Source organism: Nerophis ophidion, linkage group LG17 (genome assembly GCF_033978795.1).
Source record: "Nerophis ophidion isolate RoL-2023_Sa linkage group LG17, RoL_Noph_v1.0, whole genome shotgun sequence".
NCBI lineage: Eukaryota > Metazoa > Chordata > Actinopteri > Syngnathiformes > Syngnathidae > Nerophis > Nerophis ophidion.
Genome location: NC_084627.1, coordinates 3,735,515 through 3,756,090, shown reverse-complemented (window position 1 = coordinate 3,756,090; position 20,576 = coordinate 3,735,515). Strand labels below are relative to the sequence as shown.

Below are 20,576 nucleotides of genomic sequence, written 5' to 3'. Positions count from 1 at the left end.
ATTTCATTAAGACACGCCTCCAGCTGACTACAATCCGGCGTGTTGGTCAGCTTTAGGGGCATGTAGAGTTGGGTGTCATCAGCATAACAGTGAAAGCTAACACCGTATTTGCGTATGATGTCACCTAGCGGCAGCATGTAGATGCTGAAGTTTTAACATCAAATATGTTGTCTTTGTAGCATATTCAACTGAATATGGGTTGAAAATGATTTGCAAATCATTGTATTACGTTTATATTTACATGTAATACAATTTCCTAACTCATATGGAAACGGGGTTTGTAGTTGGCGACTGTGTAGAGTCATCGTGCTGGTCGGAGGCCGCACGAGGGCCGCCGCCACTTGGCGAGCCGTGGTTCGTCGCGGGAAAACGTGAATTGAATTGAAGAAAAGCACATCGTCTCGTAGTGGGATATACTTCAGAGCAGGGGTTCTTAACCTATTTGACCTCAGGGGCCCCCGACTTTCCCCACTACAGTGGAGCCCGCGACCACTCGAATATTAACACCGAATTACTTGTGGTTTTAATCATAGTCAATAATTACGAAACCCCAAAACCAGTGAAGTTGGGATGTTGTGTATATAGTAAATAAAAACAAGATACAATCTTTTTCAACCTATAATTCAATTAAATAGACTGCAAAGACAAGATACTTAATGTTCGAACTGAGAAAATATATATTTTTTTGCAAATATTAGCTAATTTAAAATGTGTTGCCTGCAACACGGTTCAAAAAATCTGTCACAACTGGCAAAAAAGACAGAGAAAGTTGAGGAATGCTCATCAAACACTTATATGGAATATTCCACAGGTGAACAGGCTAATTGGGAACAGGTGGGGGCCGTGATTGCGTATAAAAGCAGCTTCCATGAAATGCTCAGTCATTCAAAAACAAGGATGTGGGTGAGGGTCACCACTTTGTGAACAAATGCCTGAGCAAATTGTCCAACAGTTTAAGAACATTTCTCCACTAACTATTGCAAAGATTTCACCATCTGCGGTCCATAATATCATCACAGAATCTGAAGAAATCACTGCACGTAAGCAGCAAGTCTGAAAATCAACATTGAATGCCCGTGACCTTGGATCCCTCAGGCGGTACTGTATCAAAAAGAGACACCAGTGTGTAAAGGATATCACCACATGGGCTCAGGAACACTTCAAAAAACCACTGTCAGTAACTACAGCATACACGCCAACCCTCCTGATTTTCCCGGGAGACTCCCGAATTTCAGTGCCCCTCCATTCTCCCAAATTTTCCCCCGATTTCCACCCGAACAACAATATTGGGGCTGTGCCTTAAAGGCCCCCCCCTTTTAGCGTCCTCTTTCACCTGAAAAGGAGACTAGTATATATGACTCCTTTATCCATAGGTTTGTCTATAACCCATAAAGTAGGCAAGCACGGAGCTATTTCTCAGCGTGTGTTTATTCCAGCCGGCACGTTAAAACACTGACACACAACATCCGGATTCCCATCATGCATTGCTTCACAACTACGGCAAGTAGTAATGTCCAAAAAGATAACAGAGACGAAGCAGAAGAACAAAAAAGAGACAAGGCGAGAACGAGTAAGAAGAAGAAGAAGTACGCTTACAAGTTCCAAAATGATTGGAAAAAATGATTTCAGTTCATCCAGGACATATATACATATATACATATATATATATATATAGGAAATACTTGAAAATATATACACCTCCCCGCTACCCAACCCCCCCCCCCCCCCCCCCCAACCCCATCTCCCAACATCTGTAAGTGCAAGTTAAAACTCTACTATGCAAAACCATAGCCATTTATCAACAACACCCGGAAACGCCGGAAATACTTGAAAATATATACACCTCCCCGCTACCCAAAAACACACACACCCCCCCCAAACCCCATCTCCCAACATCTGTAAGTGCAAGTTAAAACTCTACTATGCAAAACCATAGCCATTTATCAACAACACCCGGAAACGCCGCTTAAAAAAAATTGGTCTCCTCATTTCCCAAACCTTTACTGTGTGTTGTTAAAAGGACAGGCCATGTAACACAGTAGTAACAATTTCCCTGTGACAACTTTTTTGCAATGTGTTGCTGCCATTAAATTCTAATTTTATGATTATTTGCACACACAAAAAAAATGAAGTTTCTCGAATATCATATAACTTTCCTCATAGTTTTATTTTGAAAAAATAACAACAAACAAACGAGTGTCTAAATTGCCTGTAAGAATCAATACAGCTGGTCGCCTTTGACATCCTGCAAAAGTGATGAGAGAAAGTTAAAACATTTTTTAAGTTAATTAATGCATTTCCTGTTTAAGCAATTGTAAACTACCCTAATTATTTTGACAGTACTACAGACAATAACGTCTAATTGCGTTGTGTGTGTCTCTTTGAACCTCTGTTTTTACCTTTATCCTACAAATTTATTTTATGACAATATTACTGCCGCCACACCTTCAAAAAACGTTTTTTCCTTCTTTTTTCCCCCCATGAAAACATGTTTTTAACATGAAAACAAATTTAAGTAATGTATTATATGAAGGATTATACAGTAAATATGGTGTACTATGTACGTAATTTTGGCTATAATAAATCCAGGGTGTAGCAAATGCAGCTGAGATAGGCTCCAGCACCCCCCGCGACCCAAAAAGGGACAAGTGGTAGGAAATGGATGGATGGAAGTTTGAAAAGCCGCTCAAATATCATAAAACCTTCCTTATTGGTTTATTTTGAATAAACAAAAACAAACAAAGAAGCGTCTAAATTGCCTGTAAGAATCATTACAGTTGGTCGATGATGAAATGAGAATCTATTTTTAAATGCTATTGGCTAAAATGTGTTGACGATAGAAAAATATGTGTTTGTGTTTCGGACTTCCAGTAACCTACGACAGCTGCTTTTCATTGAGGTCCATATCGCAGCAATGGCTTCCATCAAAGGGCCGCTTGAAACAGCAAATATTATAAATTATGCATTTGATTATTGAAATTTTTTTTTTTTTATCTACACAGTAAAAAAAAAAAAAAAAAAAAAAAGTAGATTTTAAAGGAAAAAATGAAAACTCATTCACCAGCATTTTAATGTGAAATATACCGTGTTTTTACTGTTTAAATCAGGGGTCTCAAACTCAATTTGCCTGGGGGGCACTGGATGCGGAGTCTGGGCAAGAAAAGATTTCTTTAAAAAAAATATTTTTAAATGTCTTTATTTTTGTTTTCAACACAAAATAAAATTAAAATATAAATGAACAAAATGAGAATTAAGAAATGTGAGGCAATGCAAATTGAATAATAAAAAAAACAACTAATAACAGTTTGAATTGGTCCAGGTTATCGGGGACTGTTATTACTGACGGACAGGTGTCGCGGTGTGACTGCAGCCAGGCACGTAAGAAAACCTTCGTCTCCATGGCAACGTCTCTGTCGCTTACACTCATTTGACGCTTTTCCACTAACGCAGGGGTAGGCATCCTAGAACGCTGAAAGAGCCATTTTGGACCCAAATAACCCCATGCTGTCAAGCGCCATTTATATAAAACTCGCGGGCCGAACTAACATTAAACTTTCATATCAAGGTGGGGGCCGCAAAATAACGTCTTGCGGCCCGTGGGCCTCGAGTCTGAGACCCCTGGTTTAAATGGAAAAACAATAACACTTTTAATTCTGCCATCCAATCAGCTAGATTTTTACCGTAATTTTTAGTTTTCATCTTAAAATCAAAACAACTAAAACCGGCAGCTCAAACAACATACTTTATTCTGTAAAAAAAACTGTGTTTTTCTTTTCAATTTACAGTAATATGCTGTAAAAAACACCGTACATTTTACTGTAAAATCTACTGTCATTTTTACAGTGCACAATTCGATGGATAACTTGCTTTGTAATCAGAAGTCAAGCAAAAGTATTTATTTTGAGAAAAAATGTGTTGCAATATTGGATACTAGTAAAGTTTAAAATGTATGCAATTTCATGCCGTACAAAAAATTTTCTTTTGTGGAAATGTACAAAAAAAAGATATAAGGTTGTTTTTTGACGCATATTATTTTCAGGGGTTTGTGGGCCATATGAAATGATGTGACGGTCCAGCCTTGAGTTTGACACCTTGTCAGGTTCAAACACTGATGACATCTATTAATCAGACAAGAAGCAAGGAACCAAGCAGAGACAGAGTTCAATATAGCTCATGAGGAGAACGCACAGCGCTGAACACTTAGTCACAGTCTTGTCCCTACGCTCTAAGGTTCAGCTCCCGTGTCCCTCTTTTTATTCAGAGTTCCATAGTCAACATCCTCTAAAAGGAGTGGTCACATATATTATGCAAAGCAGGACCAGGACGCACAGTACGTGACGGAATGGGCTGGGGGCCTTGTGATTTCGCCTTGTCCTCGCTTCGTCTGCGTGTTGTCATCTTATCTTCGTTGAGGTCCTTGAAGTCCTTGGCTGTTAGCGGGCTAAAACAAAGATACCACACCTCAGACAAGAAGTTTTATCTTTGCATAGTTTAGAAAAAGTCAAACTTGAGCACAATAGGTAATTACTAAAGCAACATACTTTAAGCGTACTAAAGTTAGTGTGATAATATATACATAATTATTCTAACACACCTTTGACCTAAGACATGGTGGATGTCTCACAGCTGGCCTACTGTGCAGGACTGAATCCATGTCGGGGGGAGTAGGACGGCAAGACCAAGGCTGCGTTTGTTTGTGTGGTGCTGCAGGTCATCAGGTAGATCCAGGAGCATGAGCAGAACTTTGAGCTGCGGGAGCAGATGTCTGGGTACAAGCGCATGCGGCGGCAGCACCAGAAGCAGCTGATCGCCTTGGAGAACAGGCTGAAGGCCGAGATGGACGAGCACAGGCTTCGGCTGCAGAAGGAACTGGAGACGCAGACGAACAACACTTACATTGAGCTGGAGAGGCTGGCCAAACGCCACGCTTCTCAGACGGACAAGGAGGTAACCGCGGGGGGGGGTGAAAACGAAGTCCGAGTCCTGCTCGGTGACAATGTGATGTCTTCCTCACAGATGAAGTCGGTTGCGGCTGAGGAGAGGAGAATCCAGCAACAGATTGTTGCTCAGCAAAAGAAAGAACTGACATCTTTTTTGGACAGCCAGAAGAAGGAGTACAGGCTCTGCAAGGACAAGATCAAAGAAGTAAACATGGACTCCAAACACTTTTAACACCTGATTTAGAGATGTTCGATAATATCGTGATGCCGATATTATCGGCCGATAAACGCTTTAAAATGTAATATCAGAAATTATCGGTATCGGTTTTAAAAAGTACAATTTATGACTTTGTAAAACTCCTCTGTACGGAGTGCTACACGGACGTAGGGAGAAGTACAGAGCAGTTGCGTCTCTCGGTCATACTTGCCAACAACGTTCCCTCTAAGGCAGGGGTGTCCAAACTATTTCCACTTTTTAATCCTTAGGGCTCCTGGGGAGAATAGAGGGTCTGAGTCACTAAAATGTTAAAAATAAGTCAAATTATTATAATTTTCTTTAATTTAATGCTTACAGTAAATCTCTCAATCAACTTGAGGTTGATATAAAGTAAAACAAATAAGGTTTTATGCCTTTTCTGTCAAAGACAACTTTGTTTTTGATAGTAAAACTGAAATATGCAGTATTTAGGTAGATAGATAGATAGTATCTATCTATCTATTGTGGGTTCTTCCGAGGATGTTGTAGTCGTAATGATTTGTGCAGTCTTTTGAGACATTTATGATTTGGGGCTATATAAATAAACATTGATTGATTGATTGATTGATAGTACTTTATTGATTCCTTCAGGAGAGTTATTTTATTTAGCAATTAAAGCCCTCAAAGATCAATAATGCAGGTCACCATTGATTTTAATTATTTAATATTTTTGAGTAATCACAGTGAAAAGTTAAATCAAATCTTACTAAATATATTTGAGATCCGAAAGGTCCCCCACTCATGAAGTGATACATTTTTATTAGTTTTTTTTTCCTTCTAACATTTAATTTTCAAAATCTGTCGATTTTAAGTTTGAACTATTATTTTGTTTATTTTATGCTCCTTTGTCAAAATTTGATGTTTTTATATGGCAACCACACAACATATGCAATATTTTTTCCACATAAAACATTTTAAGTGATCATTTTTAAGTAATAATTGTAATAAGATAGATTTTTTCGTCCTTTTTTTTTGAGCAATGGAAAAAAAAAAGAAAATAAAGACAAAAGGAACAAAAAAACTGCCTGCATGGCAGCTTTGTGTCAACATTGCCACTTTTGCTCATTAGATTTCACCTCATTCCACTTTTTTTTTAAATGTTTGTTTTAATTTTTGCAATACTATCAATTTTGCAATTTTTGCAGAATGTGTGGCGGGCCGGTAAACGATGAGCTACGGGCCGCAAATGGCCCCCGGGCCGCACTTTGGACACCCCTGCTCTAAGGTTAAACACCTGTGCAATTGCACACTGCTCACGCGATCTCTGCGCAAGGCAAATCTAATCCGCGCACAAAATCCAATAAAAAGATTCAATCAATCAATCAATGTTTACTTATATAGCCCTAAATCACTAGTGTCTCAAAGGGCTGTCTCAAAGATTAGCGCATAACAGTGTGCACGTCTGCCGTCGCTCACATGTGCGCCACTGAATGCTCAATGAGTTTTGGCGTTTGCTCACACATATGAAAAATTGGAGGGAAAATTGCTTGCCAACTAGGGGTTTGGGAAAAAAACGATTTGAATTTGAATCGCGATTCAGAATCTATTCTCATTTTTTTTTTTAATTCAATTTTTTTTTTTTTTTTTATCAATCCAACAAAACAATATACAGCAATGCCATAACCATGCAATCCAATTCCAAAACCAAACCTGACCCAGCAACATGCAGAACTGCAATAAACAGAGCAATTGAGAGGAGACAAACACGACACAGAACAAACCAAAAGTAGTGAAACAAAAATGAATATTATCAACAACAGTATCAATATTAGTTATAATTTCAGCATAGCAGTGATTAAAAATCCCTCATTGACATTATCATTAGACATTTGTAAAAATTATAAAAAAATGTCACAGTGGCTTACACTTGCATCGCATCTCATAAGCTTGACAACACACTGTGTCCAATGTTTTCACAAAGATAAAATAAGTCATATTTTTGGTTCGTTTAATAGTGAAAACAAATTTACATTATTGCAATCAGTTGATAAAACATTGTCCTTTACAATTATTAAAAGCTTTTTACAAAAATCTACTACTCTGCTAGCATGTCAGCAGACTGGGGTAGATCCTGCTGAAATCCTATGTATTGAATGAATAGAGAATCCTTTTAAATCGGAAAAAAAATCGTTTTTAAATCGAGAATCGTGTTGAATTGAAAAAAAAAAAATTGATTTTGAATCGAATCGTGACCCCAAGAATCGATATTGAATCGAATCGTGGGACACCCAAAGATTTGCAGCACTAATGCCACCCCTCCTGATTTTCCCGGGACACTCCCTAATTTCAGTGCCCCTCCCGAAAATCTCCCGGGGCAACCATTCTCACGAATTTCTCCCGATTGGCTTAAAGGCACTGCCTTGGCGTGGGTTAGGGTTAGGCCCAATCACATAGTATCTAAGGCTTTTCGCGCACACAAGTGAATGCAAGGCATACTTGGTCAACAGCCATACAGGTCACACTGAGGGTGGCTGTATAAACAACTTTAACGCTGTTACAAATATACGCCACACTGTGAACCCACACCAAACGAGAATGACAAACACATTTCGGGAGAACATCCGCACCGTAACACAACAGAACAAATACCCAGAACCCCTTGCAGCTCTAACTCTTTCAGGATGCTACAATATACACCCCCCAGCCCACCCCCACCCCGCCCACCTCAACCTCCTAATGCTCTCTCAGGGAGAGCATGTCCCAAATTCCAAGCTGCTGTTTTGAGGCACGTTAAAAAAAAACAATACACTTTGTGACTTCAATAATAAACATGGCAGTACCATGTTGGCATTTTTTCCCATAACTTGAGTTGATTTATTTCGGAAAACCTTGTTACATTGTTTAATGCATCCAGCGGGGCATTGCAACAAAATTAGGCATGATTATGAGTTAATTCCACGACTGTATTTATCGGTATCGGTTGATATCGGAATTGTTAATTAAGAGTTGGACAATATCGGATATCGACAAAAAAGCCATTATCGGACATCTCTAACCTGAATACAAACCTCACTCTCTCTTGTCTCTCTGTTGCACGCCCTGACCGTGATGATGATGATGATGCAGGAAATGAGCGAGGACCCTTGCACACCCAAGGAGGAGAAGCATGAGCGTCTGTCCAGGCACAAAGAAACAATACAGCGCTCTCAGGCTGAGGAGGAAGCTCACCTGCTGGCCCAGCAGAGGCTCGTCTACGAGCGCAGCTGCCGGGCGCTCAGACGCCGCAGTCTGGTCAGGAAGCAGGAGTTTGAACAGGAGCAACTGCGAGAGGTAGGTGTTTTACGTCAACATGACATGAAACAAAACTATGGATTGGCATGAGTGACAGAGGTAGCATGGCATGACATGAGTAAAGGTAAAGTCGCCAGGACGAACAACACAAACAGACCGGCTTAAATAGCAGTGACATGATCAGCGAAAACAGGTGCGAGACTCAACACGTCAAACTAATGGGTTGCTATGGTGACATAACAAACAAAAGTGCACAAAGAGTCCAAAAACAAAACCGAACATGACTATGCGACATGACGGGCTATAGAGCTTTTTCATTTCGGGCTCCAGTACTCTGGAATGCCCTCCCGGTAACAGTTCGAGATGCCACCTCAGTAGAAGCATTTAAGTCTCACCTTAAAACTCATTTGTATACTCTAGCCTTTAAATAGACTCCCTTTTTAGACCAGTTGATCTGCCGTTTCTTTTCTTTTTCTCCTATGTCCCACTCTCCCTTGTGGAGGGGGTCCGGTCCGATCCGATGGCCATTTACTGATTGCCTGTGTATCGGCTGGGGACATCTCTGCGCTGCTGATCCGCCTCCGCTTGGGATGGTTTCCTGCTGGCTCCGCTGTGGACGGGACTCTCGCTGCTGTGTTGGATCCGCTTTGGACTGGACTCTCGCGACTGTATTGGATCCATTATGGATTGAACTTTCACAGTATCATGTTAGACCCGCTCGACATCCATTGCTTTCCTCCTCTCCGAGGTTCTCATAGTCATCATTGTCACCGACGTCCCACTGGGTGTGAGTTTTCCTTGCCCTTATGTGGGCCTACCGAGGATGTCGTGGTGGTTTGTGCAGCCCTTTGAGACACTAGTGATTTAGGGATATATAAGTAAACATTGATTGATTGATTGATTGACTAAAACAAAACATGATCACACAGACATGACACTTTATAGTCTATACATTTAGAGTGATGTGATAATCAAACACGCTAGAAGTCTAGAATGAAAGAGTATATAAGATAATTGACAGAGTATGTGTACCTTCAGTGCTGAATGATGAGCAGAGGCAGAGTTTGGAGAGTTTTCTTTAGCTTGCTTTCCATGTTTGTGTACTCACTGTCCACTGTGCCCAGGAACTTGGAAAATGTATTTGTGCCAATTGCCGTTTGATGGCCGCTATCATGCTAATTGGCTGCCTGAAAGAGGGTGACTCCACTGTAGAAATAGCCTGCATGTCTTCTAGCACATACGCTGCAATGTTGTCCTGGCTAGCAGTCCCTCCGTTAAAATCTTTAGGTCAAGTGTGTCTCTTTTTACTGGCTTCGTTGTAGCATGTTGCTTTTGTAGCTGTTTCAGCAGATTTGAATCGCTGTTTTGGGCAGTAGATAGGATCTTTGAGCCAGGACACAACTTAAATTTGACTAAAATGCTTTTTTTCCTTTGTGATCGACAAAAGAAAAGTAGTGAGAATATCTACATGTGAAGAAACTCGGCTTCGGCTCCACCATGATGTCTTGTTAGTAAACACAGACACGCCAAAAATCACACCAAAATCTACGGCTTGTGACACAGCAATAATCAGAAGGACGACACTGCAGCTCTCCAATAAAACACACTCAGATATTCTGTTTCTAGCCGATACGATATAAAATTAAAGCTGCAAGCAGCGATGGACGGGACTGAATTTTGCTGGTGTTTCCTGCCTTTACCCATTCAACATATCTTTACCTGCACATTACCTACCTTCCCTGCATCCTGGGGTCACACTGGTGCTTCTTTCTTTCACCCATACACGCTGGTGCTTCCTGCCATCACCCAGACAACATATCTTTACCTCCACATTACCTACCTTCTCTGTATCCTGGAGTCAAACTGGTGCCTCCTTCTTTCACCCAGTCAACATATCTTTACCCGCACATTACTTACCTTCTCTGCATTGTGTGGTCACGCTGGTGCTTCCTGCTTTTAAGGGGCCATCTTGAGACAGCAGCAGCATCAGTGCAGCGGTTCTTTGAAGGCTCGTAAAATCAAAACCGGAGCAGTTAGAAAAACTATTTCGTCAGCTTTTAATCAGAAGGGTTCAATCTCTTCCCTGTGCTAGTTTGAAGCCGACACAACAAACGCACTCAGAGGAGATAATGTTTAAAAAAGGTGACCGTTTTTTTACAAACCTTTTGTTTTGAAGGGGTGATTGCCAACTTCCTGTTGATTTTTGCTGAAGGATGTTAATGAATGAAATGTAGGTCTAAGTGAGACCTACATAGAGGTTTTTGTTTCATGTCTCTGCGACATTCCAACCGGAAGTTACAAGCAGTTTTGTCTGTGTTTTTTTTCCTAGGGGGCGCTAGAGCGCAATTTTGAGTTTTGGGGTTTGGTTTTTTATTAGATCGCATATTTCGCCAGTCCTGATGTGTGTGTCCAGTTTGGGGAGTTTTGAAGCATTTTACGGGGGTCAAATTACAGCTCAAAGAGGCAAAAATGAAATTTTTTAGGAAACTTTTGTTTTGAAGGGGTTTTCGTCAACTTCATGTTGATTTTTACTGAAGAATGTGAGCGTATGAAATGTATGTCTAAGTCAGATCTACATAGAGGTTTTTGTTTCATGTCTCTACAACATTCCTAACGGAAGTTACAAGCAGTTTTGTCTGTGTTTTTTCCTAGGGGGCGCTAGAGCGCAATTTTAAGTTTTGGGTTTTGGTTTTTTGATTAGATCGCAATTTTTGCCAGTCCTGATGTGTGTGTAAAATTTGGCGAGTTTTGAAGCATGTTAAGGGGGTCAAATTACAGCTCAAAGAGCCGGCAGAATAATATCATGGAATAATAAAACCGGGCTTCACGGTGGCAGAGGGGTTAGTGCGTCTGCCTCACAATACGAAGTTCCTGCAGTCCTGGGTTCAAATCCAGGCTCGGGAACTTTCTGTGTGGAGTTTGCATGTTCTCCCCGTGAATGCGTGGGTTCCCTCCTGGTACTCCGGCTTCCTCCCACTTCCAAAAACATGCACCTGGGGATAGGTTGATTGGGATCACCAACTTGGCCCTAGTGTGTGAATGTGAGTGTGAATGTTGTCTGTCTATCTGTTTTGGCCCTGCGATGAGGTGGAGACTTGTCCAGGGTGTACCCCGCCTTCCGCCCGATTGTAGCTGAGATAGGCGCCAGCGCCCCCCGCGACCCCAAAAGGGGATAAGCGGTAGTAAATGGAAATGGAATAATAAAACCTTAGAAATACAAAAGGGTCCTCTGTCCCAAAGGGACATTCGGTCCCTAAAAATAACGCAGTAACGCATCATGTAGTAACGGTAACTGAGTTACTGAATATAAAAAAATAACGCGTTAGATTACTCGTTAGATTACTGTTCATAACTTTTATGGATAGAATTTCTAGGCGCAGCCAAGGCGTTGAGGGGTTCCGGTTTGGTGGCCACGGGATTAGGTCTCTGCTTTTTGCAGATGATGTAGTCCTGATGGCTTCATCTGACCGGGATCTTCAGCTCTCACTGGATCGGTTCGCAGCCGAGTGTGAAGCGACCGGAATGAGAATCAGCACCTCCAAGTCCAAGTCCATGGTTCTCGCCCGGAAAAGGGTGGAGTGCCATCTCCGGGTTGGGGAGGAGACCCTGCCCCAAGTGGAGGAGTTCAAGTACCTAGGAGTCTTGTTCACAAGTGGGGGAAGAGTGGATCGTGAGATCGACAGGCGGATCGGTGCGGCGTCTTCAGTAATGAGGACGTTGTATCGATCCGTTGTGGTGAAGAAGGAGCTGAGCCGGAAGGCAAAGCTCTCAATTTACCGGTCGATCTACGTTCCCATCCTCACCTATGGTCATGAGCTTTGGGTCATGACCGAAAGGATAAGATCACGGGTACAAGCGGCCGAAATGAGTTTCCTCCGCCGGGTGGCGGGGCTCTCCCTTAGAGATAGGGTGAGAAGCTCTGCCATCCGGGAGGAGCTCAACGTAAAGCCGCTGCTCCTCCACATCGAGAGGAGCCAGATGAAGTGGTTCGGGCATCTGGTCAGGATGCCACCCGAACGCCTCCCTAGGGATGTGTTTAGGGCACGTCCAACCGGTAGGAGGCCACGGGGAAGACCCAGGACACGTTGGGAAGACTATGTCTCCCGGCTGGCCTGGGAACGCCTCGGGATCCCCCGGGAAGAGCTAGACGAAGTGGCTGGAGATAGGGAAGTCTGGGCTTTCCTGCTTAGGCTGTTGCCCCCGCGACCCGACCTCGGATAAGCGGAAGATGATGGATGGATGGATGGATGGATTACTCGTTACCGCCGAAAATAACGTTACAAAGTAACGCGTTAGTCCCAACACTGGCTGTCAGCCGCCATTAAAAAAATCTAAATTCTTCTCTTCATGGTTTATCATCAGGAGCTGAACAAGAAGAGGAGCCAGAAGGAGATGGAGCACGCCCTGATAATCCGGCAGGACGAGGGCACCCAGGACCTCGAGCACAGGCAGCTTCACATGCTGCAAAAACTGCGCGTGGAACTCATGCGTCTGCAGCACCAAACGGAGCTGGACAACCAGGAGGAGTACAACAACCGGCGGCAGCAGGAACTGCAGCGGAAACACACAACGGAGCAGCGTCAGCAGCCCAGGGACCTCAAGGTGCCTCCTGATTTCAACATTGACTGACTGACGCCCGGCCTTGCCTTTGACCGCTGGTTTCTCCGTAGACGCTGGAGATGCAGATCAAGAAACAGTTCCAGGACACTTGCAAGGTGCAGAACAAGCAGTACAAAGCTCTTCGCAACCACCAGCTGGAGGTATCACCCAAAGGGGACCACAGGAGCATCCTCAAGGGGCTGAAGGAGGAGCAGACCCGCAAGCTGGCGGTGCTGGCGGAGCAGTACGAGCAGAGCATCAATGAGATGATGGCGTCACAAGCGGTAGGAGGAGTCTTTGTTAGCTTGCTATGCCATGTCTCTGTCCACCGCGATTTGATTTACGTGGACCCCGACTTAAAGGCCTACTGAAAGCCACTACTACCGACCACGCAGTCTGATAGTTTATATATCAATGATGAAATATTAACATTGCAACACATGCCAATACGGCCTTTTTAGTTTACTAAATTGCAATTTTAAATTTCGTGCGAGGTATCCTGTTGAAAACGTCGGTATGCGCGTGACATTTTGTTCCAGCCCGATTCCAGCTATAAATAGTCTGCTTTAGTCGCATAATTACACAGTATTCTGGACATCTGTGTTGCTGATTTTTTTGCAATTTGTTGAATTAATAATGGAGACGTCAAAGAAGAAAGATGTAGGTGGGAAGCGGTGTATTGCGGCCACCTTTAGCAACACCAACACAGCCGGTGTTTCCTTGTTTACATTCCAGAAAGATGTCGGTGAAACTTTACTATGGAACAGCGTGGCGCAGTGGGAGTGTGGCCGTGCGCAACCCGAGCGTCCCTGGTTCAAATCCCACCTAGTACCAACCTCGTCACGTCCGTTGTGTCCTGAGCAAGACACTTCACCCTTGCTCCTGATGGGTGCTGGTTGGCGCCTTGCATGACAGCTCCCTCCATCAGTGTGTGAATGTGTGTGTGAATGGGTAAATGTGGAAGTAGTGTCAAAGCGCTTTGAGTACTTTGAAGGTAGAAAAGCGCTATATAAGTACAACCCATTTATCATTTATTTAACAGAGCGGTCAAGCAAACATGGTTCCCTACTACATGTCAACCGTCAGGTTTCGGTGAGATAATGGTAGTAATAAGTCGGCTCTTACCGTAGACATGAGCGGAGAGCTTGCGTCTTTTTTCCTGCACCTGTCAAGAGGCAGCTGCGGACTTTCTTTGCCTCCTCCCACCGGCCGCCCCCGACCGTCGGATGCTTCCACCGTGGAGGAAGGGGAAAAAAAAATCTCAGCCCCGCCCGACCTTCGCCTCTTCGAGAAACGTGACTTCCCTCAGAGACACTGCCGGTCACCACACCCGTGGTCACACTCCTCCAACCATATCATCTCACTAAAACACTAGTAACACAATAAGCAGATAAGGGATTTTCCAGAATCATCCTCGTAAATTTGTTTAATAACATCAGAATCGTTCTGCCGTCTAGTTTCTTTTTTTTTTTTTTGTCATTCACTCTCCCTTTCCTCATCCACGAATCTTTCATCCTCGCTCAAATCAATGGGGAAATCGTCGCTTTCTCGGTCCGAATCGCTCTCGCTGCTGGTGGCCATGATTGTAAACAATGTTCTGATGTGAGGAGCTCCACAACCCGTGACGTCACGCGCACATCGTCTGCTACTTCCGGTACAGGCAAGGCTTTTTTATTAGCGACCAAAAGTTGAGAACTTTATCGTGGATGTTCTCTACTAAATCCTTTCAGCAAAAATATGGCAATATCACGAAATGATCAATTATGACACATAGAATGGACCTGCTATCCCCGTTTAAATAAGAAAATCTCATTTCAGTAGGCCTTTAATCAAGTTGAAAAACTTTTTCAGGTGTTACCATTTAGTGGTCAATTGTACGGAATATGTACTGGACTGTGCAATCTACTAATAAAAGTTTCAATCAATCAATTAAACAGCAATGTTCTAACTAGGAACTAAAGCTGAGTGGGCATATTTCATCCCGTGGGTCACCGCTGCTTTTTGTGTTTTTGCCCAGATGAGATTGGAAGCCGAGCAGGAGACGGAGAGTCAGGCTCTGAAGCAGCAACTGAAGCAGGAGATGGAGCTGCTAGACGCCTACCAGAGGAAGACCAGGTCACAGATGGAGACCCAACACGAGAGAGAGCAACAGAAACTGGAGCAGAAGGTCTCCATACGCAGGGCGCACCTTGAGCAGAAGGTAGGAACCAAAATAAAGGTCATTGGGGGCGTGGTTGGGGGAGGGGCATTGTTGGGGGCTTGGTTAAGATGGGAGGAGTATATTTACAGCTATTCATCCATCCATTTCTACCGCTTATTCCCTTTGGGTTTGCGGGGGGTGCTGGTGCCTATCTCAGCTCCAATCGGGCGGAAGGCGGAGTACACCCTGGACAAGTCGCCCCCTCATCGCAGTATGTGTAGAAATCTTTATTTATAATTGAATCACTTGTTTATTTTTCAACAAGTTTTTAGGTTTTTTTTATACCTTTTTTTCCAAATAGTTCAAGAAAGACCACTACAAATGAGCAATATTTTGCACTGTTATACAATTTAATAAATCAGAAACTGATGACATAGTGCTGCATTTTACTTCTTTATCTATTTTTTTTTTCAACCAAAAATGCTTTGCTCTGATTAGGGGGTACTTGAATTTAAAAAAATGTTCACTGAAAAAAGGTTGAGAACCACTTCTCTAAAAGCCGTAGATGTTATTGTCACATATGCATGTACAGTATATGGCAGTACTGTCCTGTTTAAGAGTGTCACAACATTGCTGTTTACGGCAGACAAACTGCTTTACGGTAGACGAAAACGTGACTGCTGTTGTTGTGTGTTGTTACCGCGCTGGGAGGACGTTAATGAGACTGCCTATCAATAAACCCACATAAGAAACCAAGAACTCGCCCTCGATCATTCTACAGTTATAACGTCATTTATATTGTGGGAAAGCGGACATGAAAACAGGCTGTCGACACGTCACTCGGGTCCGCATGGAGCTGGAGGGGGCGTGGCCTCCAGCTCCGCCTGAATTTCGGGAGATTTTCGGTAGAAAATTGGTCCCGGGAGGGTTTCGGGAGAGGCGCTGTATTTCGGGAGTTTTCCGGAAAATCCGGGAGGGTTGGCTACAATGGTATAAGTTGCTCCGGAGTATAAGTCGCACCGGCTGAAAATGCATAATAAAGAAGGTAAAAAGCATATATAAATCGCATTTTTTGGGGGAACTTTTCCGCCAGTCCCTTACAAGTTTCTCGCTTACTCCAAATTTTCTTTCTGCTGCTCGATTGCCGTTTTCAGCTGCATATTTCACTACTTCCAGTTTGTAACCTGCAGTACATAATTTCCTCTTGTTCAGCCCTTCTCAGTTTTTATAAGTTGCCGCCAATGTTGAAACGATCAATTTTCATTGGTACGGCAGTAATAGTAGGCAGCATCTTTTTTTTAACAATGCACTTCTGCCATGACCCGCCCACGCTAAATTTTTATTGGTGGACGTGTGTGTGTGTTGATTGCTGATAAACGCCTAGATATTTTACGGTAATGTGTTAATAATTTCACACATAGGTCGCTCCAGAGTATAAGTCGCACCCCCAGCCAAACAATGAAAAAAACTGCGATTTATAATCCGAAAATACGGTACTTCCGTACCTCTGAAAATTGACAATTTCAACATTGGCGGTAACTTATAAAAACTTAGAATGCCTGAACTGTCACGACTATGGACTATGGAGTTTGTTTTCCCAGAAGGCAAAGGAAAGTTGGCACGGGCAAGACATGAATGTAAGTACATAATATATTTTAATACTAACAAACTACAAAAAAAGGAAGCAAACAAAAGGTACGCACACTGGCGGTACAAAAAATTGGCTATGAAACAAAACTATGAACATAAAACAAAACACTTGCACAATTGCATGAATAACAAAAAATTTACTTGGAAAAACACAAGGGGCATGGAAGGCATGGAAGGTGGTAGACGGTGAGAAGGAGGTGATGTTGCCAGGACGAAGAACAGAAACAGACAGGCTTGAATAATACTGTGGTGATTAGTGAAAACAGGTGTGAGACATGAGGACAGGTGAAAACTACTGGGTAGTCATGGTGACAAAACAAACCAGGAAGTGCAAAAACAGGAACTGAATGGCCAAAAAAACAAACAGAACATGACTAAAACAAAACATGATCACATAGACATGACATTAACAAAAATGGCGCCGAAAAGGAAATCATATACTGCAGGTTACAAGTTGGTAGTAGTGAAATATGCAGCAGAGAACGGCAATCGAGCAGCAGGAAGAACATTTGGAGTAAGCGAGAAACTTGTAAGGGACTGGCGAAAAGCGGAGGCTACTCTTACTGAAATGAAAAAAAGCTAATCGCGTGCTAAAAGCTAGGTGGCCACAGCTAGAGGAACGCTAGGGGTGTAATGGTACGTGTATTTGTATTGAACCGTTTTGGTACGGGGGTTTTGTTTCGGTTCGGAGGTGTACAGACTGAGTTTCCACACAGACATATTAGGTAGCGCACCACACGTTGTGTAAACAATGCAGAGCAAGGCACAACACACGGCAGGCTAGCAGCAACCGGGCTAGGACAACATGCAAAAGCCAGAGCTGGAAGACCCTCCTGCCACGCTAACATCTCCCTTTTGGGAACACTTTGGCTTTGCGGTACGATACAACAATGGAGGACGGAGGTTTGCCGACAATGTTCAGCAGCAGTAGGGTACGCTTCTGCCAACACGTCAAACATGCTAACCCCTTTGAAGCGTCACCACCCCCAAGTCGAGCTCGCTTTAGGTAAGAGAAAGAGGAGCGTGGTGCAAACACCGCATTCAAGCAGCCTCTCCTCGACCAGCCAGGCAGGGCTGAAGCAATAACAAATGTTAGATTAGATTAGATTAGATAGTACTTTATTCATTCCGTCAGGAGAGTTCCTTCAGGAAAATTACAATTTTCAGCACAATCCCATTCAAGATCAGACAAACATTACAGGGAGACAGAACAGGATCGCTGACGGGTCTGCCGGCTTCCAGCGCTCCTTACAAAAAAGATGACATACAGGTAAACAAGGGGGGGGGAATAGAAGATTAAAATAAAATAAAAAAATAAAAAAATCGGTCTCAGCCTAGGCCATGGAGTGGGGGTGCAGACTGAGGCCAAGGGAAAAGAACAACTCATAGCCATAGTACACATCCCTCTTCCATGTGTGTAAGAGGGAAACATCAAACATCAAAGAACACAGAGGACATTAAAGACATTAAAGCAGCAGATACAACCAGACACTTCTACATACAGCTATGAATAAAAAGTAAAAGAAACATATCCACTGTGGTGGCCTCTGCGGTGTTCCACGCCATCGTCCGCTGGGGTGGAGGGAGCATGGCCAGAGACAGGAGCAGACCCAACAAAGCAACCAAGACAGCCGACTCCACTCTCGGCCAATGTCCAGTCCGCATGGATGAGCGAGGATACGTCCAAGGCGACTGAGGTGTCCGACACCTGCTCACCCAGCCAAGACACCGCGGAGCCTCTCCGTTATAGCAGCACATTTAAGACCATCCATCCATCCATTTTCTACCGTTTGTCCCGTTCGGGGTCGCGGGGGGTAGCTGTATTGCATTAAAAACTAGATTTTGACCCACTTCTATGGTGGAAGAACAATAAGCCTATATATCCTCTTACTGCAAAGTTAGCCAGGCTGGGGGACGGGGGGGAAGAAAAATTAATCTGAGGCTTCCTCCCACTACTCCGGCTTCCTCCCACTTCCCAAAGACATGCACCTGGGGATAGGTTGATTGGCAACACTAAATTGGCCCTAGTGTGTGAATGTGAGTGTGAATGTTGTCTGTCTATCTGTGTTGGCCCTGCGATGAGGTGGCGACTTGTCCAGGGTGTACCCCGCCTTCCGCCCGATTGTAGCTGAGATAGGCGCCAGCGCCCCCCGCGACCCCGAAAGGGAATAAGCGGTAGGAAATGGATGGATGGAGTTGACTTGAAACTGTTTAATGTTGCACTTTTTATATGTGGAAGAAACGTTTTGTCATTGTATTTCTTCTGAGCAACAACTGGAGGCAGTTTAATGTTGATTAACTTGGACAAGTTGAAAAAAATATTGGGGAGTTACCATTTAGTGGTGAATTGTACGGAATATGTGCTGTACTGTGCAATCTACCAATAAAGGTCTCAATTAATTAATAAAAAAAAAACACTTTATTTGTAGAAAGGTTTTGTTAGGAAACAATTGTGAGCCTCAGCTCCCTCTCATCAGGTCCAGGTGCCCTGATTGCTGATCGCCCACAGCCTTGCCGGCAGAGCGCAAAAATGAGGGTTGGAATGTGCCCTGGCCGTGACACAAATAGCTAAGTAGCATCACTTTAAAGCGCACGCAGAGGTCCATAAAGCAGCTGGATGACGACCATTCAGGATACACGTTTTCCCATCCGGTGCTTGTTAGAGCCCCCTTTTGGCATTTATCAGTACTGCAAAAAAAACAACAACAACCAGCCCTTTTTTTTTTGTAATGTGTTATTTTTGTCTTGATTTTGCAGATTGAAGAGGAACTGGCTGCCCTCCAGAAGGACCGCTCGGAAAGGATCAAGCACTTGTTGGAGCGCCAGGACCGGGAGACGCTCACGTTCGACAGCGAGAGCAGAAGCCTGGGATTCGGCAGCCTGGGATCTCTGGACTTCCCGAGAGACGACGACAGATGAAAGCGGACCAACATGGCGGCGGCCTTTTTTTTTTTCTTTTTTTTAAAGCACCAGTGTTTGTTGTTTGGCCGGATAACTTTGTGTGCTCTTCTTCTCTCCCAGATAGTCTCGGGACAGAGGCGTCCAAATGAGAAACTGCTTTTGTGACACAAGCGGAATCACAGCGGCGAGGATGGATTATTGGGAATTTTCCGTCGCCACCTCCCACCTTTTTGGTATGAATTGAATACTTCAGGAAAACTTTTTGGTAAAATGGGCACTTTGATATGTTTAAATAGAAACCCATCATGTTCATATTAATGTGTGTGTGACATGGAGGGACATTGTGGAATGTGAGCTGCGGACCCCCCCCGCCCCACCACCACCACCACCAGTGTGGTGTTTTTATTATTATAAGCTGATCCCCCCCCACCCCCCCCAGTCCTCCCCTCCCCCCTTTGTTCTCCTTTTTTTATAATTTTTCCATGCATTTAACGCTCAGAATGTGACTGCAGTCCATCGCGATGATTGATTGGCCGACATCTCCGCTCGCTTCTTATTGCATGCACTTTATTAAGGACACATTCAGGTTGTGACGCATGAATCTGTCAGAGATCGTAGCTGTTTGTGAATAAAGTGGTCATAGCTTCTTTTTTTTCATTATGTTGCAGAAAAAAAAATACATAAGCGCCATGTTTAACTTATATGCATATATTTATATCAGGGGTGTAACAGAACAGTACGCCATAATCACGCTTCGGCACGTTCCTCGGCTTTAAGGTTAGATTTCGCCTTTACGATTTTGTAACGTGAAAAAATGCAAACTGCTAGTTAATAAATAAGGTCTCAAATTAAAAAAAAA

General features: G+C 43.3%; 1 protein-coding gene across 1 annotated transcript in view; it reads left to right on the top strand.

The window, feature by feature from the left end:
* The window catches only part of taok3b (TAO kinase 3b), a 24,568-nt gene extending 3,992 nt beyond the window's left edge, over window positions 1–20,576 (top strand). The window contains exons 2-8 of the mRNA XM_061875760.1: window positions 4,711–4,947; window positions 5,017–5,145; window positions 8,263–8,466; window positions 12,790–13,029; window positions 13,098–13,310; window positions 15,044–15,226; window positions 19,574–20,576. Coding sequence (XP_061731744.1) covers window positions 4,762–4,947; window positions 5,017–5,145; window positions 8,263–8,466; window positions 12,790–13,029; window positions 13,098–13,310; window positions 15,044–15,226; window positions 19,574–19,735 — 1,317 coding nt within the window. The 5' untranslated portion in view covers window positions 4,711–4,761 and the 3' untranslated portion in view covers window positions 19,736–20,576. The remainder of the gene's footprint in view (window positions 1–4,710; window positions 4,948–5,016; window positions 5,146–8,262; window positions 8,467–12,789; window positions 13,030–13,097; window positions 13,311–15,043; window positions 15,227–19,573) is intronic.